The sequence below is a fragment of the Astatotilapia calliptera genome, chromosome 1 (assembly GCF_964374335.1).
Source record: "Astatotilapia calliptera chromosome 1, fAstCal68.1, whole genome shotgun sequence".
Lineage (NCBI taxonomy): Eukaryota > Metazoa > Chordata > Actinopteri > Cichliformes > Cichlidae > Astatotilapia > Astatotilapia calliptera.
Window position 1 is genome coordinate 25,282,638 of NC_137422.1, and position 19,183 is coordinate 25,301,820.

At 36.7% G+C, this 19,183-nt stretch overlaps 1 protein-coding gene across 1 annotated transcript; it reads right to left on the reverse strand.

Annotated features, from left to right (window-relative positions):
* Window positions 1-7,642: 7,642 nt before the first annotated feature.
* Window positions 7,643-9,417, reverse strand: LOC145425770 (uncharacterized). Its single transcript, XM_080299094.1, has 2 exons — window positions 8,741-9,417; window positions 7,643-8,627 (listed from the first exon to the last, which is right to left on the reverse strand). Exons 1-2 carry the CDS (start codon window positions 8,984-8,986, stop codon window positions 7,971-7,973), a joined length of 903 nt encoding a protein of 300 aa, XP_080155220.1. The 5' UTR covers window positions 8,987-9,417; the 3' UTR covers window positions 7,643-7,970.
* Between the last annotated feature and the right edge of the window lie 9,766 nt (window positions 9,418-19,183).

A 19,183-nucleotide genomic window follows, 5' to 3' on the forward strand; every position in this document is an offset into this window, starting at 1 on the left:
AATTTCACTACATTGATGTCATTGAAAATCTACCAAAATAAAAGAGAAATAATTTTTGTATTGAACAGCAAAATATGATTAAACTGACAAAAGTCAGAGTCACGTAAAGCGCTGCATCCCAGTCTACCTAATAAATCATCGACAGAAGAAGCAAGATAAATGTAATCCCAGTGGAAGGAGATTTTAATTACACCTATCTGCTGCATCACTTTCTCCCCATCCCATTCATTCATTGTCTTTCAAATAATGTGTCTCATCAGTGCTGACAAAATCATTCTCCATCAAACAAGGAAGAACAGCATGTCCTTTTATAGCAGCGATGTAATTTTCTGTGCTGCTGAAGAATGGTTTTTCTTTCAATCTTTGGAAACTGAAATTGTGTTATATACAGAAACTTGTAGTGAGTATAGAATGGTAACCTTGGAGATAATTAATAAAATCAGCTGGTTTTTAGTAAGTCTTTGAGCTGACTGTCCAACAAAATGCTTTTATCTAACTATCACATAATATGTAAATTGAAGTAGGATACCTTCTGATTTTAAGCAAGTTTTACCAATTAGCAGGTAACTGGAAACTGGGTAAAAAAAATATGACTTTTAAAACTATTTTTCCGCACCATCTTTGTTTAGTTGTATTCAGGATTATTTGAGTGCAGTGTCTCTCACTTATATTGCCTCTGCTTAACAGAACTCATCTTGGAGATGGCATCATTGTGAAACATCCACAAAATCTATTATTCACACCTTTGAGGAGTGCAAGCAAAACTTTCATGAAAGGTGCAATATTATTTGACTGGTATACTGCTAGTTGGACATAACACCAATAGTGTCTGGGATAGAGCTAGACCTTAGAAATCTAAAGAGGACTGGTTTTTCATATGCAGCAAAGAAGTCCATCTCTCTCAGCAGGTTGATGATAAACCACAAGAACAACAATGCACATACGCAAGCAGCTCATTTCAGGTGCTGCTCATTCACACCCTGACAAGATAAATGTAGAGATGAGCCTTCAGCAAGAGAGCAACACCTTGAGCCAGTGGGGCAGTGTTCGTGACTGCTTTTTCCCAAAAAAGTCAGGAAGCACTTAAGCTATTAAAGTGCCAGAGGTTTTAAAATGCTATAATTATATTATAAATTTTTATATGACATACAAAAAGCAATGCTTGAACTGATTTATTGCTACTATGTTGTAAACTGATAAACGCGTTGTTAAAACAAGACTGTGATATTTTTAAGAGCCGTTTCATGACATCACTTTGTAATTCATGTTTAAGCTTGTTTTAGTGCCTTGTGTTAAAAGGCATTCTTTATTTTACATGACGCTTAGTGTTTTAAAACTACAAGACTATTTCTTTTAAAAAATATTCTTTTATGAACTACTCTTCGTTAAACTTTGTCACAGTCTTTAGATTTGGATCCTTCAGTTTTGGATTCTTGCTTTGAGATCAAGTTTGGTTAACTTTATTGCTATTTTCAAAAACGTTATATTTTTCATTTTGATATTCAGTGTTATTCCTTAACTTTGTTGGTATGACAATGCTGACTGTCAGTTTCGTGTTTTTGGTTTCTGCTGTTCTTCCTCTTGTTGTTGTTATTTTTTTCCAGTGTTTTTCTTTTCCTCTGTTTTGTCTGCACCTGTCCTTCTGTGTTCCCCCTACATTAACTCATTCATGTTTTTCTTTTCTTTTCTTCCATATTCCAGTGTCTCCTTGTTTCAGTACTGTCAATTAGTTGCAGTGGATTTGGCTTCCTTCCTGTCTATTCCTCCTCACCTGATACTGCACCTGTGTAACCCCCATCTGTAACAAATTTCCAATTACGCCTCTGGATCTGTAAATGTGTAGTTCTGTGTTCCTCAAGTCATGTGTTTACTTGTGCACAATCCTTTTTGTTCCTTTCAGATTTAGTCTGCCTTGTTCTTCTTTTTCGATTAAGGTTGTTTTTTGTTTTGAATTTTTTTTTACTTGTCAGCATTTGTTTCCTCATTTCAGTGTTTAATTTTGAAAGTTGTGAAAAAGAAAGGTTTTAAAGGACACCTGTGAAAAAACTAAATACAACCACAAATCAGTAGCTTACATAATACCACCATTGCTGACAATTATCTCTTCGAGTAACAATTTTCACTATGACTATCAATGTCTCACATCACTGTGCAGGAATGCAGGCTGACTCTTCTTTATTATATCTGTTGTAGGGTCTTTACATTATAATATAAAGCGCCTTGATGCAAATATTGTGATTTAGCGCTATTGTTTCAGTTCACTGAGGTTTGTGGACATTTATTTATTAATGCACAGCTCTCTTAAGGTCATGCCTCGGTATTTCAATCAGGTTGGGGTCTTGATTTTCACTAGAACCCTGCTACACTTTCTTTTCTTTTCCAGCCATTCTGCTGAAAATTTGCTACTGTGTCTGGAATTGTTCTATTGTACCACCCAGTTTTGGATGTCACACGGAGATGTCCTCACATTTGACTCTAGAATATCAAGGTAAACAACATAAGCTGCAAAACAAGCCCAAATCATCACCCCTCTGTGGTGGTGGTGGTGGTGGTGGTGGTGGAGGAGGAGTGAGGATTTCTCTAAATGGTGCATTGTGGCAAACATATTTTTCCATTTTGGTCTTGTCTGTACAAAGGTCACTGGGTCTCGTTTATTAACAGTGTGTATGCATTTTAGTAAAGATTGTTGTTGTCATTGTTGTGATGTTTCCCAAAAGTAAAGTATAAAAGTACAACACTATACCACCAATGCTAAAACAACACTAAACTGAAAGTGCAGGTTTTCACCTTCTTAATTTACACCCATTCCACTATACCCCACCTTTTATTTTCTTAAATAATCTTATTTGTCATTAAAAATGGCAAATGAGATTATTTGCAGCATCATCACCATGATAAAATGGGTCACAAGTGGTTATCAAAATCTCATTGTTTTCCCCTGCATTGCACTAAGGGAAGCATATCAATCCCAAGCAGTTCTTTGCACCCATTGCCAGAAAATACCCCAAATGGCATTTGGATAATGAGACTATGCTGTGAGGAGTTGCATTATCATTCAAGATTGCTACAATTTATTCACTCACAAGGTGAGAGCAGTGGACACTGCTGTCCCAAACCATGATATACAGAGGCCTCAACATCCCTCTCTCTTCGGGTGGTCTTTGATTCAGAACATCCGTAGAGTTTATTTACAGGACGTGCTTGCTACCAGTGGAAAATGCAGCCAATAGCATGGAGAGGATAAAACATTTTCTCATTACTTCTCATTAAAAACAGAATCTTTAATGAGAAAAATGTGAACATGAAACTAGAAATTATTCCACTTGATCTTATCTTTATCTTCTGGAACTTGAAACTAATATGGTTGAAACTAAACTTACCTATGTCTGACAAAACAATATTGTATGAGAATACAGTGTTTCAAAGTGGATGGCAAGGGCCAAAATGTTCAGTTCAAGAGGGCCTCGAGGTGGCTATGTCCACCTTTAATATCCTCTCTGTGAGTGCACTAAGAAATGTGAGAAGTTGTTTTGTATTGTGTGAGCCAATAGTCATACGGTGATACTGGTACCTACTACTGTAAGAGCCCTCTGCCCAGTCATGTTCTTCTTGCATATTTTAAAGATGTTGAAGCTGGCCTTGTGAATAAGTGAATATTCTACATGCCCCCTTTGCTTCAAGCATCATTATTTTCTAAGAAAGAAAAGAGGAGTTTTTTTATTGAAATGTTTTTGGTTACTTATAACACCATCCTATTATAAAATATTACAAAACAAACTTACACATAATGGAGTAGTTCCTCGTTTCTGTGAAGATGTTTCATTGTAAATGATGTTGTATAAGGACTATGTCTACACTGTGACTGTGTAGACAGTCTGACATTGTTATTTCTAAATGATTCTTAATCTGCAGTTGCTGGTGCCTGGATTTCATACTGTCTAATCACATTGTTTGCCAACAAAATCTTCAGTGGCAACCTTCTGTTAAGCACTAAAATCCTGCCTCAGTCCTGCCATCACTATGTGGTAGTTGTTGGCTTCTGTTACACAATTTCAAAAAGAAAGTTGAAAGATTGAAAGTCCCATATAGTGCCTGATGAAACAACATCATTACTCACAGTTTGTTCTGCCAACAAGGAAATATAGTTGCTGAAAGATAAAACATATGCATACAGTAACATTTTGACTTAGATGTTCATGTTCATTTTTAAAAAAGAAGAAGAAGAGGAAATGCAATTTATCTATATAGTGACAATTCACAACAACATCATGAGGCTCTTTATACTGGGGTAAATATAGGGTATATAAGATAGAGTATCATACAATGCACAGTATACTGAAGGAAAACCGATGACCAGGTGATTCTTCATGAGCAAGCAATTGAAAACAGCAGGATAAAAGAACTGCCCATCAATAGGAAGACACCTACAAACAAAGATCAGGAAGGGGCAACCTTAGGGGAAAGATGAGAACAAAAAGTGGGCTTAGGGAAACTAAAGATATCACACATCTGTCACACATGTATATCTATATACATAATATCTATTTATATAGATATTATTAGAAAAAACAGATATTTCATTACAGCAGGTCATTTCTGTCAAATTGGGGTTTTTCTGTTATGTGACACAGTTCTTGCACAACTATTTATAAACGAAAATATTTACATATCTAAATGGCCTGTATTTGTATAGGCCATTTAGATATTAAGTACATATTTTCGTTTATAAATAGTTGTGCAAGAAGTTCTAAGAAGTTCTAAGAAGTTATTGCGCAATGACAGCTAACATAGGCTCCAGACATCCAACCCGCATAAGCCGAATAAACACTCAAGACAACAGGTGGCTGAGATAAAGTGTTAAAACGATAAAAGAAAAATAGAGACCTAAAATCAAATCAGTGACCTCTGACACTTCTGTAATTTAGTGTTGCACCAATGCACAAAACTGCTGGCATGGTATAAACCTTGGTTTGGGAGTCTGGGTTGGGGTAATCAAATTTTTTATTTTATTCACTATACTTAAGACCCCAAACACAAAATGAATAATAAATATGGCTGATTAGAATAAAAATATTTATTAATAGTTTTACTAACTGTTAAAATGGCTTTTAAAATGAAAAAAAAAAACCACACAACAGAAGATAAAAAGGGGAAAGATAAGATAAAGTGTGAAATTACTAATGATGATTTACAATATTTTTAATCTAGTATTTGCTGCTAAGTCTATTCAACATATTGCTCATTATTACACAAAGCAGAGCAAAGAAAAAAGGGAAATCCAGTATGTACAAATTTCTTTTTAATTTCCCTATAGAAACTCTGTGTCCTTTGCATCACCTTCGCTAGTTAATTTGAACACTTTTTTTCTTCAAAGGCACTTACACTACACTTGAGATGGGTGGTAATGAGATAAATTGCAGGACTTCATTTAAGGCACTTTTTTGCCCTTTAATCTAGTATGTGGAAGGAAGCGTGGCACTCTGAGGGGATCAATAACCCTTTTTGTTGTAGACGTGTTTCCAATAATGAGACGCAAGGAAGCATGGAACACAGGCTTAGACTTAGATATATATGCAGACATTTTCTAATTAATCTACAGATTGCTAGGTTCATTATGCTATACTACTATATGAATACCCTTCATTTAATTCATAATTAGATTTTGTTTTTTTCCATAATGTAACATAAAAAGTACAGCTTGAAGCCCAAGTAGGAATCTGACATCTAAAAGCAATGTTCTCCATTGGCTTCCTTGTGTTTGTGTATGTTTGTATGTGTGGGGGCTGGGACTGAGGTAAGGAGTCAGAAAACAGTGAAATAAAGCCAAATGTCAGTTCCAATTAAAACCAGCTAAACTAAACTGCATATTTTTTTCAGGATGTGCTTTCAACCTTGCTTTCATTATCATATGCTGCCTTCAAGCAGGTTACCCTTATCTGCATTCATCTGGAATGATTCCTTAAAATAATGATGGCTGATGAATTATTGAGTGATTTTAGCTTGCTATCTATAATCTATAAGGGCACATTGCATTGTACGCAGTGCAACTTAAACAGATGTGAATGCCGTTCTCTCTTTGTTAACACTGCAGTCAAACATTTAAACATATTCAGTGATTTTTTTTCCATAAGATTTTTTTTAGGCAAAGAAAAAATAGAAATAGAAAAATGATTGCAAGTTTACGTTGCATCAGAGTTTCAAATCGTACTGACCTGGACTTTGTGTTCACATTAATTTGTTTAAAAGTGAAGACTTACATCAGGTAAGGAATGCATATCTCCAGCTCCATAACCTGCATTTTGAATTTTCAGGAACAAGCTGTTAAACTCACAGCTGAACTATGAGCATCACAGCTGTAATAAAAACTGCTTCTTGTCAGATTAAAGGTGCTGCTTGCATGAAGAATGTATATTTCCATATTTCATATTCTCAAGACTATGAACTATATTAAGTGGTGAAAGTGTGTTTAAACTAAACATTATGCATTAGTAATGTTCACTATCATGAAATAAACTAGGACCCGAAATAAATTTACTCGAATCGGAGGAAAAGAAGATGAAGATTTATTTTTTTCACCAGTGGTTCTTATTAATATGATCTACGCAAAATAACACATTTGAGTGGAGTAAGCTGTTCATATGTAGTCCATCTTCATTTCTATATAACACATATCTGCCATCCTGTTCGTTAAGTTGTCCAGTGTAAGTCCAAGGAAAGGAGTCTCTAGTAGGCTACACTTTGAATCATTCTCTGTCACTCCTTTCCTTGATCTTGTGATATTTTCCACCAAGGTCAAGGAAAAGTAGGTAGCAGGTAATTTTTTGCAGCTGATCAACCTGTTTTCCTAAGGGCATTATGGAACAATACATCAAACAAACAAAGTAAAAATAAGAAACATATAGTTTTCCTGTTTTTATTTTTAACTGGATTGTGTATGGTAATCTCAATTTCTCTATCAGTAAATACAAAACATCTGGACAGTTCAGTCATTTAAAGCTTAACTTTAAAAGAAAGCAAGTAATGCGCCCTTTAAAATAGGTCATTACAAATCTAAAATTGTCCTCCCATTAATTATTTTCATTAATTTCGAAGTTTGGATTAAGTTATTTGGGGATGCAATAGCAGCAACAGAGTCACTCAGTTTCTCTGGAGTACTAAGTGGTTATTACTGAAACTCATTTAGATGCAGAGCTTGGTACTCCTGCTGGGTCTGCATTTGGCAAAGCTCATTCAAACATCAGGAGGACTGCGGCTGGATGGAGTGAAATGTACCGGCCTGTTTGGCACACATACAACCATATAAACAAGCTGGCAAAAGATTTTTTTTTTTTTTTTGTATAATCTAGAACCAAATTAAATATAACAAAAATAACACAACGCCTTCAGAAATGTGGTGCTAAATCTAAGATACATTATATTAATTATACAAGACATTACATATTTTATATTTGGCCACAAACTATGTCTTCAGGTGCCCTACAAAGTGAAGTTCTTATGCATTGCCGGAGAAATATTTTACAGTTTTTTACAGACGCTAGGACACATTTCTCAATACTTAGGTCACTTTTGCAAAACTCTTCACACAATCCTCCTAACTGACCGTCAGCTTGGCAAAGCAGTTCATTTCACATTCAAAATGCACTACAACTACCAAAACACTTTATTCAGGTCTCAAATAAACTCATTCTTCCAGAACACTAGCAAAGGTTGACAGCCGACAAACACACTTTGTCACCCACAAAACAATGACCTAAAAAACACTAACAACATGTAGCATTACACAGTGTTTTCTTGTGTAAAACAAGGACACATCTCTGTTTATAATTTCAATATATGTTACTGGAATGAATCAGACATCATGCAGAATTCGTTAATATTTGTTTATGTATTTTTATTTTTTTGCACTAAGAAATCCCAAAATACAAGTATTTATATACACACCATCCACTGATGAACATACAATAGCAATGCTAATCAACCCGGTCTTCTCCATTTGGCCACAGGTTCTCATCCACATCACATCTAATGTCATCTAGGGCAATACACCTAGGAAAGAATCTCCTGGCATGCCTGATCCATCCCTGGCAATCTTCTGCTGATATCTCCAGGCATCCAGCATTCATTGCATCCAGGAGGGACATTTGATCATGTGGATGATGGTCGTAAACCTTCCACCGCCATGAGGAAAAGAATTCCTCTATGGGGTTGAGGAATGGAGAGTAAGGTGGGAGGAAAAGAGACTCCATTCTGGGATGGGCTGCAAACCACTCGGTGACTGCACGGGAGTGATGAAATGCCACATTGTCCCATACAATTATAAATGTTGGCTGATTCCTTCTCTCCGCATCCCTTTCCTCACCTAGCACAACCCTTCCATAGAGATCATGCAGGAACGCAAGGAGCCGTTCAGTGTTGTATGGCCCAATCAGTGGTCTGTGTAGCAGCAGTCCATCAGATATTGCTGCGCACATTGTGATGTTGGCACCCCTCTGGCCCGGGACATTCACTGTGGCTCTCTTCCCAATCACATTCCTCCCTCGTCGCCGTGCTTTGGCCAAGTTGAAACCTGCCTCATCCACAAAGATGAAAATGTGGTGCGTTTGCCTGCCTTCAATCTCCATGACTCTCTAACATTAATCCACAAGGCAACATAAGCTGTTACAGTAGTAAATTTGTATAATTGTCTTTGTGTGTGTTTGGTTTTGTTCAAAAACAGATCTGTATTTTATTCTGATCTTACCTGGACATACTGGTTCCTGAGTTGCTTGACATGTTCAGAGTTCCTCTCAAAAGGCACAGTGTACAACTGCTTCATCCTGACCTGATGTTTTTTCAGGACTCTAGAAATTGTTGTTACGCTTACACTGTGAATATTTGCGAAGGTAACGTTGTCTGCCAAGACTCTTTGTCTAATTTCAGTGAGTTTTATCCCATTGTTTCTGATGACCATATCAACAATGGCAGTTTCCTGCACATCAGTGAACATCCGTCCTCACCCTCCTGTGTGAGGTAACCGTTGAGTCCTAAGCAGGAATGCAACAACAATTACACAAAAGCTTATTTACTTCTGAAATGTGCAAATGCCCCTGCAGAATACAAGTTACCTGTTGGTTTGCCGGAAAACTCTAACAATAGATGCCACTGTAGAGCGTTGCAGATTTGGCTGCACTCTCTGACCAGCCTCTCTCATTGAGTGACCATGATTTACTACATGATCAATTACAGTAGCTCTGATCTCATCTGAGACTACAGCTCTTGATCTTCCTCTTATTCTTCTTCCACCACGCATACGTATTCCTCGCCCCCTCCCAGCCACTCTTCTTCCTCTTTCAGCCACTTCTCCATTTCTGGCTGGGTCCATGTTTACGTCACAAAACAAACCTATTCAGCAGTTGTATCCTTTTGTAATGGAATTGAAGGAGTAACACCTGTGTAGAGGTTCATCTACAATGGGAATCAGCTGTGGCTGGTTAAACTGCATTTTTAGATTTAAAATATGTTTCAATAAAATATTGCTGTCATGGTCCTGGGCCGTGTTGGCCCAGTATTCTTAGTTCTCTTGTATTTTTGTATTCAGTTCCCTGTTTAGGTTCTGTTTCCTGAGTTGCCCTATTATGTGGTTCCCTGTGTGCTTTCCCTTTGTGACTCTCACCCCCTGTGTGCCCCTCTATGTATTCATGAGCCCTTGTCCCCTTTCGTGTTTTATTCCATGTTTTCCCCAGCCTGTTATGTCTGTGTTCTCCCCGTGCTCTCTCCTCTTGTCTGAACCTCTGTACTTCCTGTTTTACTTTGACAGTCTCTCGTCAGTATGCGTCATGTTGTGTTCACTCCTGCCCTGTCTCGTTATGATTATCTGTGTCAGCTGTGTTCCCCGTGTGCTCCCACTTCCCTCGTTAACCCTCTGTGTATTTATGTCTGCGTCTCCCTCAGTTCTGTGTCGTAGTCTCCCTCATGCTGCGTGGAGTTCCCTGTGTCTCTCTCCAAGTATTAGTTTATTGTGCCCAGTTTAAGTTTTGTATTTTCCTGTCATCTTGTCAGCAATAAAGCTGCCTTTTGAGTTCATCCCTTGAGTCCGTGAGTTTTGCGATTGGGTCCTCATCCTGCCTGCCACACAGCCGACCATGACAATTGCTGTTGGATTTTGCTGTCTTTTCAAGTTTTGCATTGTGTTATTGTTTTGGCCATAAGTTTAACAGTTTTGAAAACAGTATGTAAGCACATGCAAAATGTCCTGTCCGTACAAAGATTTTTGGCAGTTGTTGTGTCTGAGTGAGAAGATAATTCATGAAATTTGAGAGATGTAGTCATTGAATGCATTTTGTGCCAAAACAATGATAACTGGTCCTCAGTTTAGCCCACATAGACTTCTGTTGTGCTCACTGTGTGAGGAGTTTTGCAAACGTGACCTAAGTATTGAGAAATGTGTCCTAGCGTCTGTAAAAAACTGTAACTAACCAGCCCTATATTTATTGCTGAGAAGATGCACACAATGCTTAAGCCAGTTAGGACCTGGAACCTTAGTATCACGATGCAAGAAGACTTTAACTATAAGTCAGGAAAATTGTTAGAAGTGTAATAGTTTGTTTGTTTTGGGGGGGGTTTATTTGTTTGCTGTTTTTTGTTTGTTTTTTTCTGACTGCTTAAGTGTAGCCCTAAAACTTCAACATCACCTTATGTTTTCCTGAGGTAGGTGCAGTGTGAATGTCGAATGGAAAGTATGTGTAGTTCTGCATATCAAGCTATAAAAGCTTAGAGTTTAGCAAAAAGTATCTTATATAGTGTGTGTATACCCAGGAGAACAAGTGCAGAACCAATAATTTGTCTGTTGAAGTGAAACTAAAACTATGAGCTTAGAATTTGTCTTGCAGCTCTGACAAATTCAGAGGGATCAAGGTTGTGTTATTTGACTCTTTTTGTCACTTGGACATTCAGACTCAAAAATTGGACATTTAATGACACGTCAGCATTCATTAAACAGTTTATTAACTTCAAAAGAGGTTTAGGAATCACTCCCGAAAACTACTTTTTCCTCTTGATCTTGAAGAGAATAAACTCAATGGTGACAAACTGCAAATAAAAGCTCACCCCAACCATTCGCAGCAGATGGCCCCGCCCCTCCCTGAGCCTGGTTCTGCTGGAGGCCTCTTCCTGTTAAACAAGAGTTTTTCCTTCCCAACGTTGCCAAGAGCTTGCTCATAGGGGGTCATATGATTGTTGGGTTTCTCTCTATATATATTATTGTAGGATCTACCTTACAAAATAAAGGTGACTGGTGTTGTGACTTGGCCCTGTATTAATAAAATTGAATTGAACTGAAATTGAAAAGAACAGTCACTGACCATTGCATACTAATCTAATGTTTATCTCCAGTACGTTGTACATATGATAGATTTGCCACTATGGCAACATGTTGGGCATGCCAATCATGCACTGACTGACACAGCCGAGAAAGATTTTTATTTACAGTTACAGTTAAATAGAGTTTCCTTTGTATATATGAATAGCTTGTGAAAGCTGAACTATTCAACACAAAGGACAAATGCATTCCAACTGAACCCAGTATTTCAATACAAATGGTACATATTATTATTTTAATAGATTAAATAAGAGAGATGTGATAAAAGTGTCTTGTAAAGAGAACGCCAGTAGAATTTAATCCATCAACAGAAGTTAATTGCTTGGTGATGACAAATCACCACCAAGCAATTAATCTTTAGCAATTTATAAAGAAAGAAACTGAGTCAAAAAATCAAACATTATAAGATTCCCCCTTTACTTTTCTTACTAAAGTACTTTAAGCCGAGCTCTATCTGTGCCACTGTTTTCCTACTCTTTACAGTCTTTATGTCTTTTACCCATCTTATTATTTTCCTTGACCAGCTTCTGATGCGACTCTCTACTTTTTTTGTACTTTATCCATTCATTTATTTTCTTCTGCTTATCCAGTTGAGGGTCACAAGGAGGCTGGAGCCTATCCCAGTGGTCATAAAGTGACAGACTACCAGTTTGTTGCAGGATGAATTGCCAATTAACCTAACCCACAAATGTTTTAGAACTCACACCGACATGGGGAGAACGTTAAACTCTACACAGAACTTTCTTGCTGAGAGCTGATGATGAGAAACGCTGTGCTGCCCACTTTAGAGTGTTTTATTTTATTTCCAGCTATGCCTAGAAGGCAGAGTTGAGGCTGGTGGTTTGAAAGTGCACTTTAATGAAGTTGCTATGTGAAGACCTGTGAGACATCTGTTCGTGATGTTGAATGCTCTGATAAGTCTCAGAAGAAGGTTCTGTTTAGGTCATTTTGTGACTGAACCTACAAAGGCACACTGCTAGTTTTCACTACTGTAAAGATGATATGCAGCTTTGCATCCCTTTTAACCCCAATTCAGTTCAATTCAATTCAATTCAATTTAATTCAATTCATATACCAAATATATAGCAAATCACGACAACAGTTGCCTCAAGGCACTTTATTTCGTAAAGTGAAGACCCTATAATAATAATGGGCATGAGAATGACTCAGTGCATTCAGTGACAGTACCCATAACATTAAACGATGGATGGCACTGCAGCTAAATATGAATAAGACAGAAGTGCACACTGATGCATCTACAACAATCACTACGATACACCTGAGCTCCTTACCTGTTGTGCCAGTATTACAAAAACCTTGGTGTCACTTTTGACACCTGACACAGCAAACAAACATGTTATTTAAGTTGCCCGCTTGCGTTTTATGCAGATTAGGAGACTCAGTAAGGTCAGCTCAATTACATTTAAAAGAAATCCAGAGATAGCCATAGGTGCTTTTATCTACTGCAATTCATTATATGCATATTTGAGCCAGCATAGTTTAAACAAACTACTGGTCACCCAAAATCCAGCAGCAAATCTTACTAAAACCAAAAAAAGAGAACACTTCATTGTTAGCTTCCTGTCACTGTGATCATTTTTAATTTATTACATTAATTAATTCAAAATTACTACTTTTTTTAAGATTTGCTTTAAATTGACTTGTTTGTTTAAATCGAGTTTTGCATAATGATAATAAATAAACTTTGAAATCTGAATATTTTTGTTTTTGATACAACTATGACCTTGACTTTAGATTATCAAATTCTAATCAGTTCATCCCTTTGTCCAAGTAACTGTTTGTTCCACTTGTGAATGAGATTCCCCAAAGGCATTCCTAAGATATCTTATTCTGAGGATGGAACATACGGACGATTCACAGCCTGAAAATATAACAGCTCAGCACAAAGCAGCATAGTCCTGTTCTGAAGTCTGGCTATTTGTGGCCACATGCTTCCACAGTGGCTGAAATACATAGTCTCTGGATGGAAAGTGACAGCCCATAAAGAGCCTGCATCATGATGCAGTGGATGATTAAGAGGCAATGACATTTAACATGCAGTCCTCAGGAGTTTCACAAGGACACAGCAGTGTCCTCTCACTCCTTCCACTAAAGGGGTACAACAAAGCTCTCATATCTACTTCCTTCCCTGTCCACTTCAACAATGTCAGTTTGTTTGAGTGTAAGATATGGGATTGTCAGTATTCACCGAGAAGGGTAGTAGTGTGATAGAACTGCAATTTCCAAGCTGTGGGTTCTTTCAGAATTAGAAATCATTTCTCCCCCTGTGGAAAGAGGCCACCTATTGTACAAATCCCTGCCTTGCTGAACCTGAGCTAGCCAAAATAGTACTGTACAGAGAGAGGACAGAGATTTTGGAGCTCTTTAGAAAAGAATACCATATGGCTGCTATTAATATCAAATATGTTTTCACAGACGTGAGTCAAAATGAAGAAAGAAGTGGGACTAATGTGTTCATAAGTGCTCACAGCTATTTTTCATTTTAGTTCAGTATAGATGGAACAATAGATGCAAGTTGCATTTGAAAAGAAGTCAGAGTCAGCCAAGCACTTCTCTTTGAATAGGACTGCATCTCTCACACAGCAAAAGAAAAAAAAAAGAAATGGACATGTTTAAGCAAATAGCAATGATTACAGTTCATTTCTATTGTTTGCAACAAGCGAGATAGAGCACAGTCGACTGGACACATTGTCACTACTAATAATGCTGTTTCACACATACACACAAGCATACAGCATTACTTAAAATGTTTGCCCATCAAGTCAGCCGAATCAACAACATTAAAAAATAATGCAGGACTCTTTTTTCCTGAAGAGCTAACAGTTGTAATTTGAAAGTTTTCACTGATATCACATGTTAGTCTTCATCAGAAAGCACGTTCTTAATTTTCTGAATAGTCACGACTTATTATATGAGTCACTTAGTTATTAAGTGACTCATAAATTTGGCTTCCCTGAAATGAAGACAACGTGGTGCACCTCTGTAAGGCTTTGCCATAAAAAACATCTAATTGAAAACCTCCACTGGACTAAGACTCACTCGAGCATTAAGCTCCAAACACATCTGGTTGTCCAGGCAGCACACTGGTTAAGAAACATTGTAATGGCTCTAGGTCACTTATTTATAAATGTGTTATTCTGCGATATTTACGGGGATAACAAAATTGCAAAATCTGTTCATAATTGTAAGACAGTTTCTTCAATACCTTAGCCATGTTTCAAAATGCAGAAAAAAGTTCTTTCTTTAGTAAATGTACAAGCTATCTGCTGTTTTCATGCATTTTAATTTAAGACGAATTTAATAAACTCACTCTAGTAACAGCACGCAATCTGTCAGAGTGACAATGATAAATCATTTGTTCAATTTGTACAACTTTTAAGAGACTGAAGAAGCAAACAAAATTGCACAGTAATAATTAAAATAATTAATAATATTTCTCCAGAGATACTTCTATTCTCCTTAATAGTCTTTCAGACCTGTGCTCTTGACGAACATTAAATAGAACATACCAATTCAAAAGAAAGCCCAAACCCTGAAAAGAACTGACAGCTGTATCCTTGAAAAGGCTAAACTAATCATTGCATTCTGACAGCCCTGAAATGCCAGACGTTCTCAGGTATTATTTCTTTTATGCTTTTGTGTCTATATACATTAAAGAGCAAAGTGAATGTCAGGCTTACAAAAATACAAAATGTGTTTTTACAGTCAATAGACTGGGTAAAATGTATTAATTAGGAACCACTTGGCAGACTGGCTATTGTACCTGTTATTTCATCCACGGCACATTATCCGAATGAGAATCCATCATTCCAGAGAGAGGGGAGGAAAAAAGGTGATGGTCGGTATATTTACATGGTCTTGTTGCTCAGTATCCTCGTATTTATTAGGGAGCATGAAAGCCTCACTGTGTTGCTCTCTACAACTCGCACTATTCATTACTCCTCAAGTTAGAGAATGTGGATAATTTCATAAAAGACATTTCTAACATGAGGTTTAGTGCCGCACATTTTCATTCATTGTTTTGGAAATGCTACACAGTAAAGAAACAGAACAAAAGCTTCTTTTTTCTTCCCATCTCACATTAGCTTACACTCCTGTGGAAAAATCTATAAAGAATTAGGATAAATGTCAAAAGCATTCTGGTGAATTCATGCAGTTTTTCACAGCAGTTTTGTGCAACACACCATTTACAAATTCATAAGTTCCAGTGTGTAATTTTTAAACATACAGCAAAGGTTTTAAGAAACTGGCTGTTTAAGTTCACAAGTGATCCCAATTTTATTTTACATTAAACGATAATGACCCCACAGCCAGGATCATACAAAACTACAGCTTTAGCAGCAATCACTTGAAGCACTAATTTACTTTTTTTAATTTAATTTTTACAGGGTCTGACCTTTCCCTGAGCTACTGCAACAGTTTTTCTTTTTCAGTTGTAGATTTGTTGGTGTCATTGGAATCAGTGCCCTGTTGCTTGACCCAGTTTCGGTCAAGCTTTAGCTGTTGAACAGATGGCCTCACATTTGACACTAGAATAATCTGGTCAACATACGCTACTTCATTGTCGACTCAATGACTGCATGGTGCCGAGGCCCTGTGGCCACAAAACAAGCCCAAATGATGACCACTGTGCTTGACAGTTTGTATGATGTGTTTCAGATGATATACTGCATTTGGTTTTTATCACATGAGGCCCTATGCACTATGGCCAAAAATCTCCACTTTCGCCTCATCTCTCACAAAACACGTGTTCAGGTTTTTCCCTAATTGTACTGTCGTGAATTTTAACCTTTAAAATTTAACTGAGGCCTGTAGAGTCAGAGAAGTAGCTCTTGGTCTTGTCGCAGTTTCTCTGAATTTTACATTTGAAGCATTTAAAAAAGGCTATTTGGATGAAAGAATTGTTCATTCAAGGGTGCAAATGACTTTTGAACTAAATGATCTAACATTTTACCCTGATTCCTGCCTGGGGTAATACAAAAGACATACCACACACTTAATTTCCTTATTTAAAAAAAAATACCCAACTAATTTTCCCACAGCCGAAGCAGCTCAGTAAAGAATATTAAAAACTGTTATGACCCTCTGCAGGAAGCACTAGTCATACAGCCATACAGTTTACATGTCCTGTTCTCAAACAAACTAGATAATCCACAAAAAGTTGTAACTGTCGAAGAGCATTAACCTTTTCTTGTGAAAAACAGAAGTTTTGTGTCAATAATTAGATTATTGCCACCAAAATGGAAAGCCCCTTTGATATCGCAAGACAGGTTTAGATACTCTGAATGACAATGGGCTCAACAACTGTTCTCACAATTATCTCATTTCTTCTTATCCTATACATTTTTACCATTATTTCTTTATAACTGAATTCTGTCCTGCATTAAAGTGAAGAATTAAAGTTTTTGATTGTACTTTGTGAATTAAGGGTAGCGTGTATTATGAAAGAGAAATATTTTTCTTTTAATAGACACACCATATAGTACACAGAAAAAGTGAAAGAAAAGAACTATTTACACAGCACTGCACATAAGAAAACATATGGACTAGTGTGAAAAACATGAAAGTTATTGGCATATTACAGGCACTATGAACTAGGTTGTGATTCACTGGAAAGCCTGTTGCTCCTGATCCTAATGTTCTCCTTTGCAGTGTAAAGAGGGGAAAAAACAGTGTTTATCCAACAACCATCTTAGATGTCCATAGATGTCCTAAATCATTTTCAAACATTATGAAATAATGAATGAATGAATAAATGAATAAGCAAAGGTATTTTTGGTATACACGAGTTTTAAAAAGTATGTTTTGAAGTATCACTTTGAGCCAAAGCAACTGAGAAAAAAAGTGTAATACTGTAACACGCAGATGCCTTGAAGCCAAAAGCCAAGATTACGCGTCACCCTTTCCTTGAAAGTGAAAGTGTGGAGTGAATGCACCATGCCAGATGTGGACATGGGATCAGAGTTCACCTATCTCTCCCTTCTAATAAGTTTTTTTTTTTTTTTGACTGAGGAATTTGTGCAATCGCTTCAGCGAGGCTAAAGCACAAGGAATCAGTCACTAAGTCAAAGTCACCCCTCAGAGAAAAGAGACAGATTGGGTCAGTATCACTGTCAACCTTTATAAGGCAACAGACAGGAACCGTGGACATCTTACTGAATCTGTCTCATCATTTCAAAATCATTCCTACAGAGATTGTCGTGAACTGATTAATTTAAAAAGAAATAAATTATTATGAAAATTGAGCAAGAATCATGTCGTTAAAAACACCTCCACATATAACAGTATCGGAGGTATTTAACAAGGTATTCATGTATGATATGTAATAGGATGGTCTAACAAATGACCAAAGCAAATGACATTGGACGTTTTAAGTTATAGTTGTGTAAGCAGGAAGCTAAACACATTGTTTATAATCATATTCACCAATTTAACTCTCATTACTCCAGTGACAAATATAGCTGCTCTACCATGAAGTCATAATCTCAGTTATAGTGTAGTCAATATTGATCTCATGATTATTTCAAATGATTGCTAACTTTGTGCTTTGGAAACACATTTAGATGGCCTTTAATAAATAAATAAATAAAAACTTGTGTTTTTAAAGTGGATCCCTAAATACTTAAAAATAAAATTCACCTAAAAAAAATGAAATGTAGAATTAAAAATATAATTTTGCAGCCTAATGACTGGCTGTGTTCAGTACTGTAAAAAAGATCAACTCATATTAGTTAAATCTCAGAAGTTTAAGAAAAAAAATCATAATTCTGACTCTTTGCTCAGAATAAAAAAAAGAGGTGTCACCACTTTTTTTTTTTTTTTACCCCCAGTGGCCCTAATCCTCTTCCATAGGCCGCAGCCTCAGTTTCTACCTTTTCATATTGCTAAAGTAGAATTACTGTGTCGATTGCTGCAAAGTCTTTTTGTGCTGGTTTTCATCTTTCATCTTTATGTTGTTGACTTTGTACTCATACCTAAATACTAAGAGAAAGCTCATATGTGTGTCATCATTAGCATAGGAATTTGCGTTGGTGTGTGGAACTGGAGCCTAAGGTTCATGTTGTTAAATGGTGATTATGTGACCGTACAGAGTAACACAAGTAATGTAACAAGTTGTACAATGAATTCATTTCTCCTGTGAATAATTAACTAACATACTGCATTACTTTGAAAAAAAAGTGTTCTGTGTAATATGTGCAATACTTATTTTGAGTAATGAATCTCAGTCTCATACTTTGATGAATCTCAAAGTGGAGCCAATGAAAACCTAATGAAAATCGATAAGTGAATCTATAAGGAATCGAATCGATAAGTGAATCTATAAGGAATCGAATAGATAAGTGATATCGATAATGGAATCAGACTCACTAAGTTATTATTAATTTCCATCTCTAAATAACAATTCTTTCCATGTAAAACAGTGGAACTGGCAGTGATATTTTTAAATGACCTACACAATGGATGCTTAGTAGTAAGTAAAAAAGGTGGGTTCACTAAAATATATAATATTGTAACCTGATGTCCAAACTATTTTGACATGAATAAAGATGCTCAGAGTAAGTCTCTTGTGGTGTTCAGGTCCTCAACCCCTGTGGTACAAATATGGGTCTGGAGAGGATACAGTAACACATCACAGTGCACCACACCATCACCTTGCAACTACATGCATTGGTTTAAATTTTGCATCTTGACATTCGTGGGTATTATTCACATGACGTCCTTGATTGCATTAGCATACAAGAGAAACACTCTAATCACTAAGCCATGTGGACTTCAATCAGAAGAAAATGGACATAATAATAGTGT

Bases quoted from the DNA above. Each gene is read 5' to 3' on its own strand.
- LOC145425770 (XM_080299094.1), bottom strand. From the start codon at position 8,986: ATGTTCACTGATGTGCAGGAAACTGCCATTGTTGATATGGTCATCAGA. The intron at 8,628-8,740 runs GTAAGATCAGAA...GATTAATGTTAG, and splicing joins TCAGGAACCAGTATGTCCAG to AGAGTCATGGAGATTGAAGG.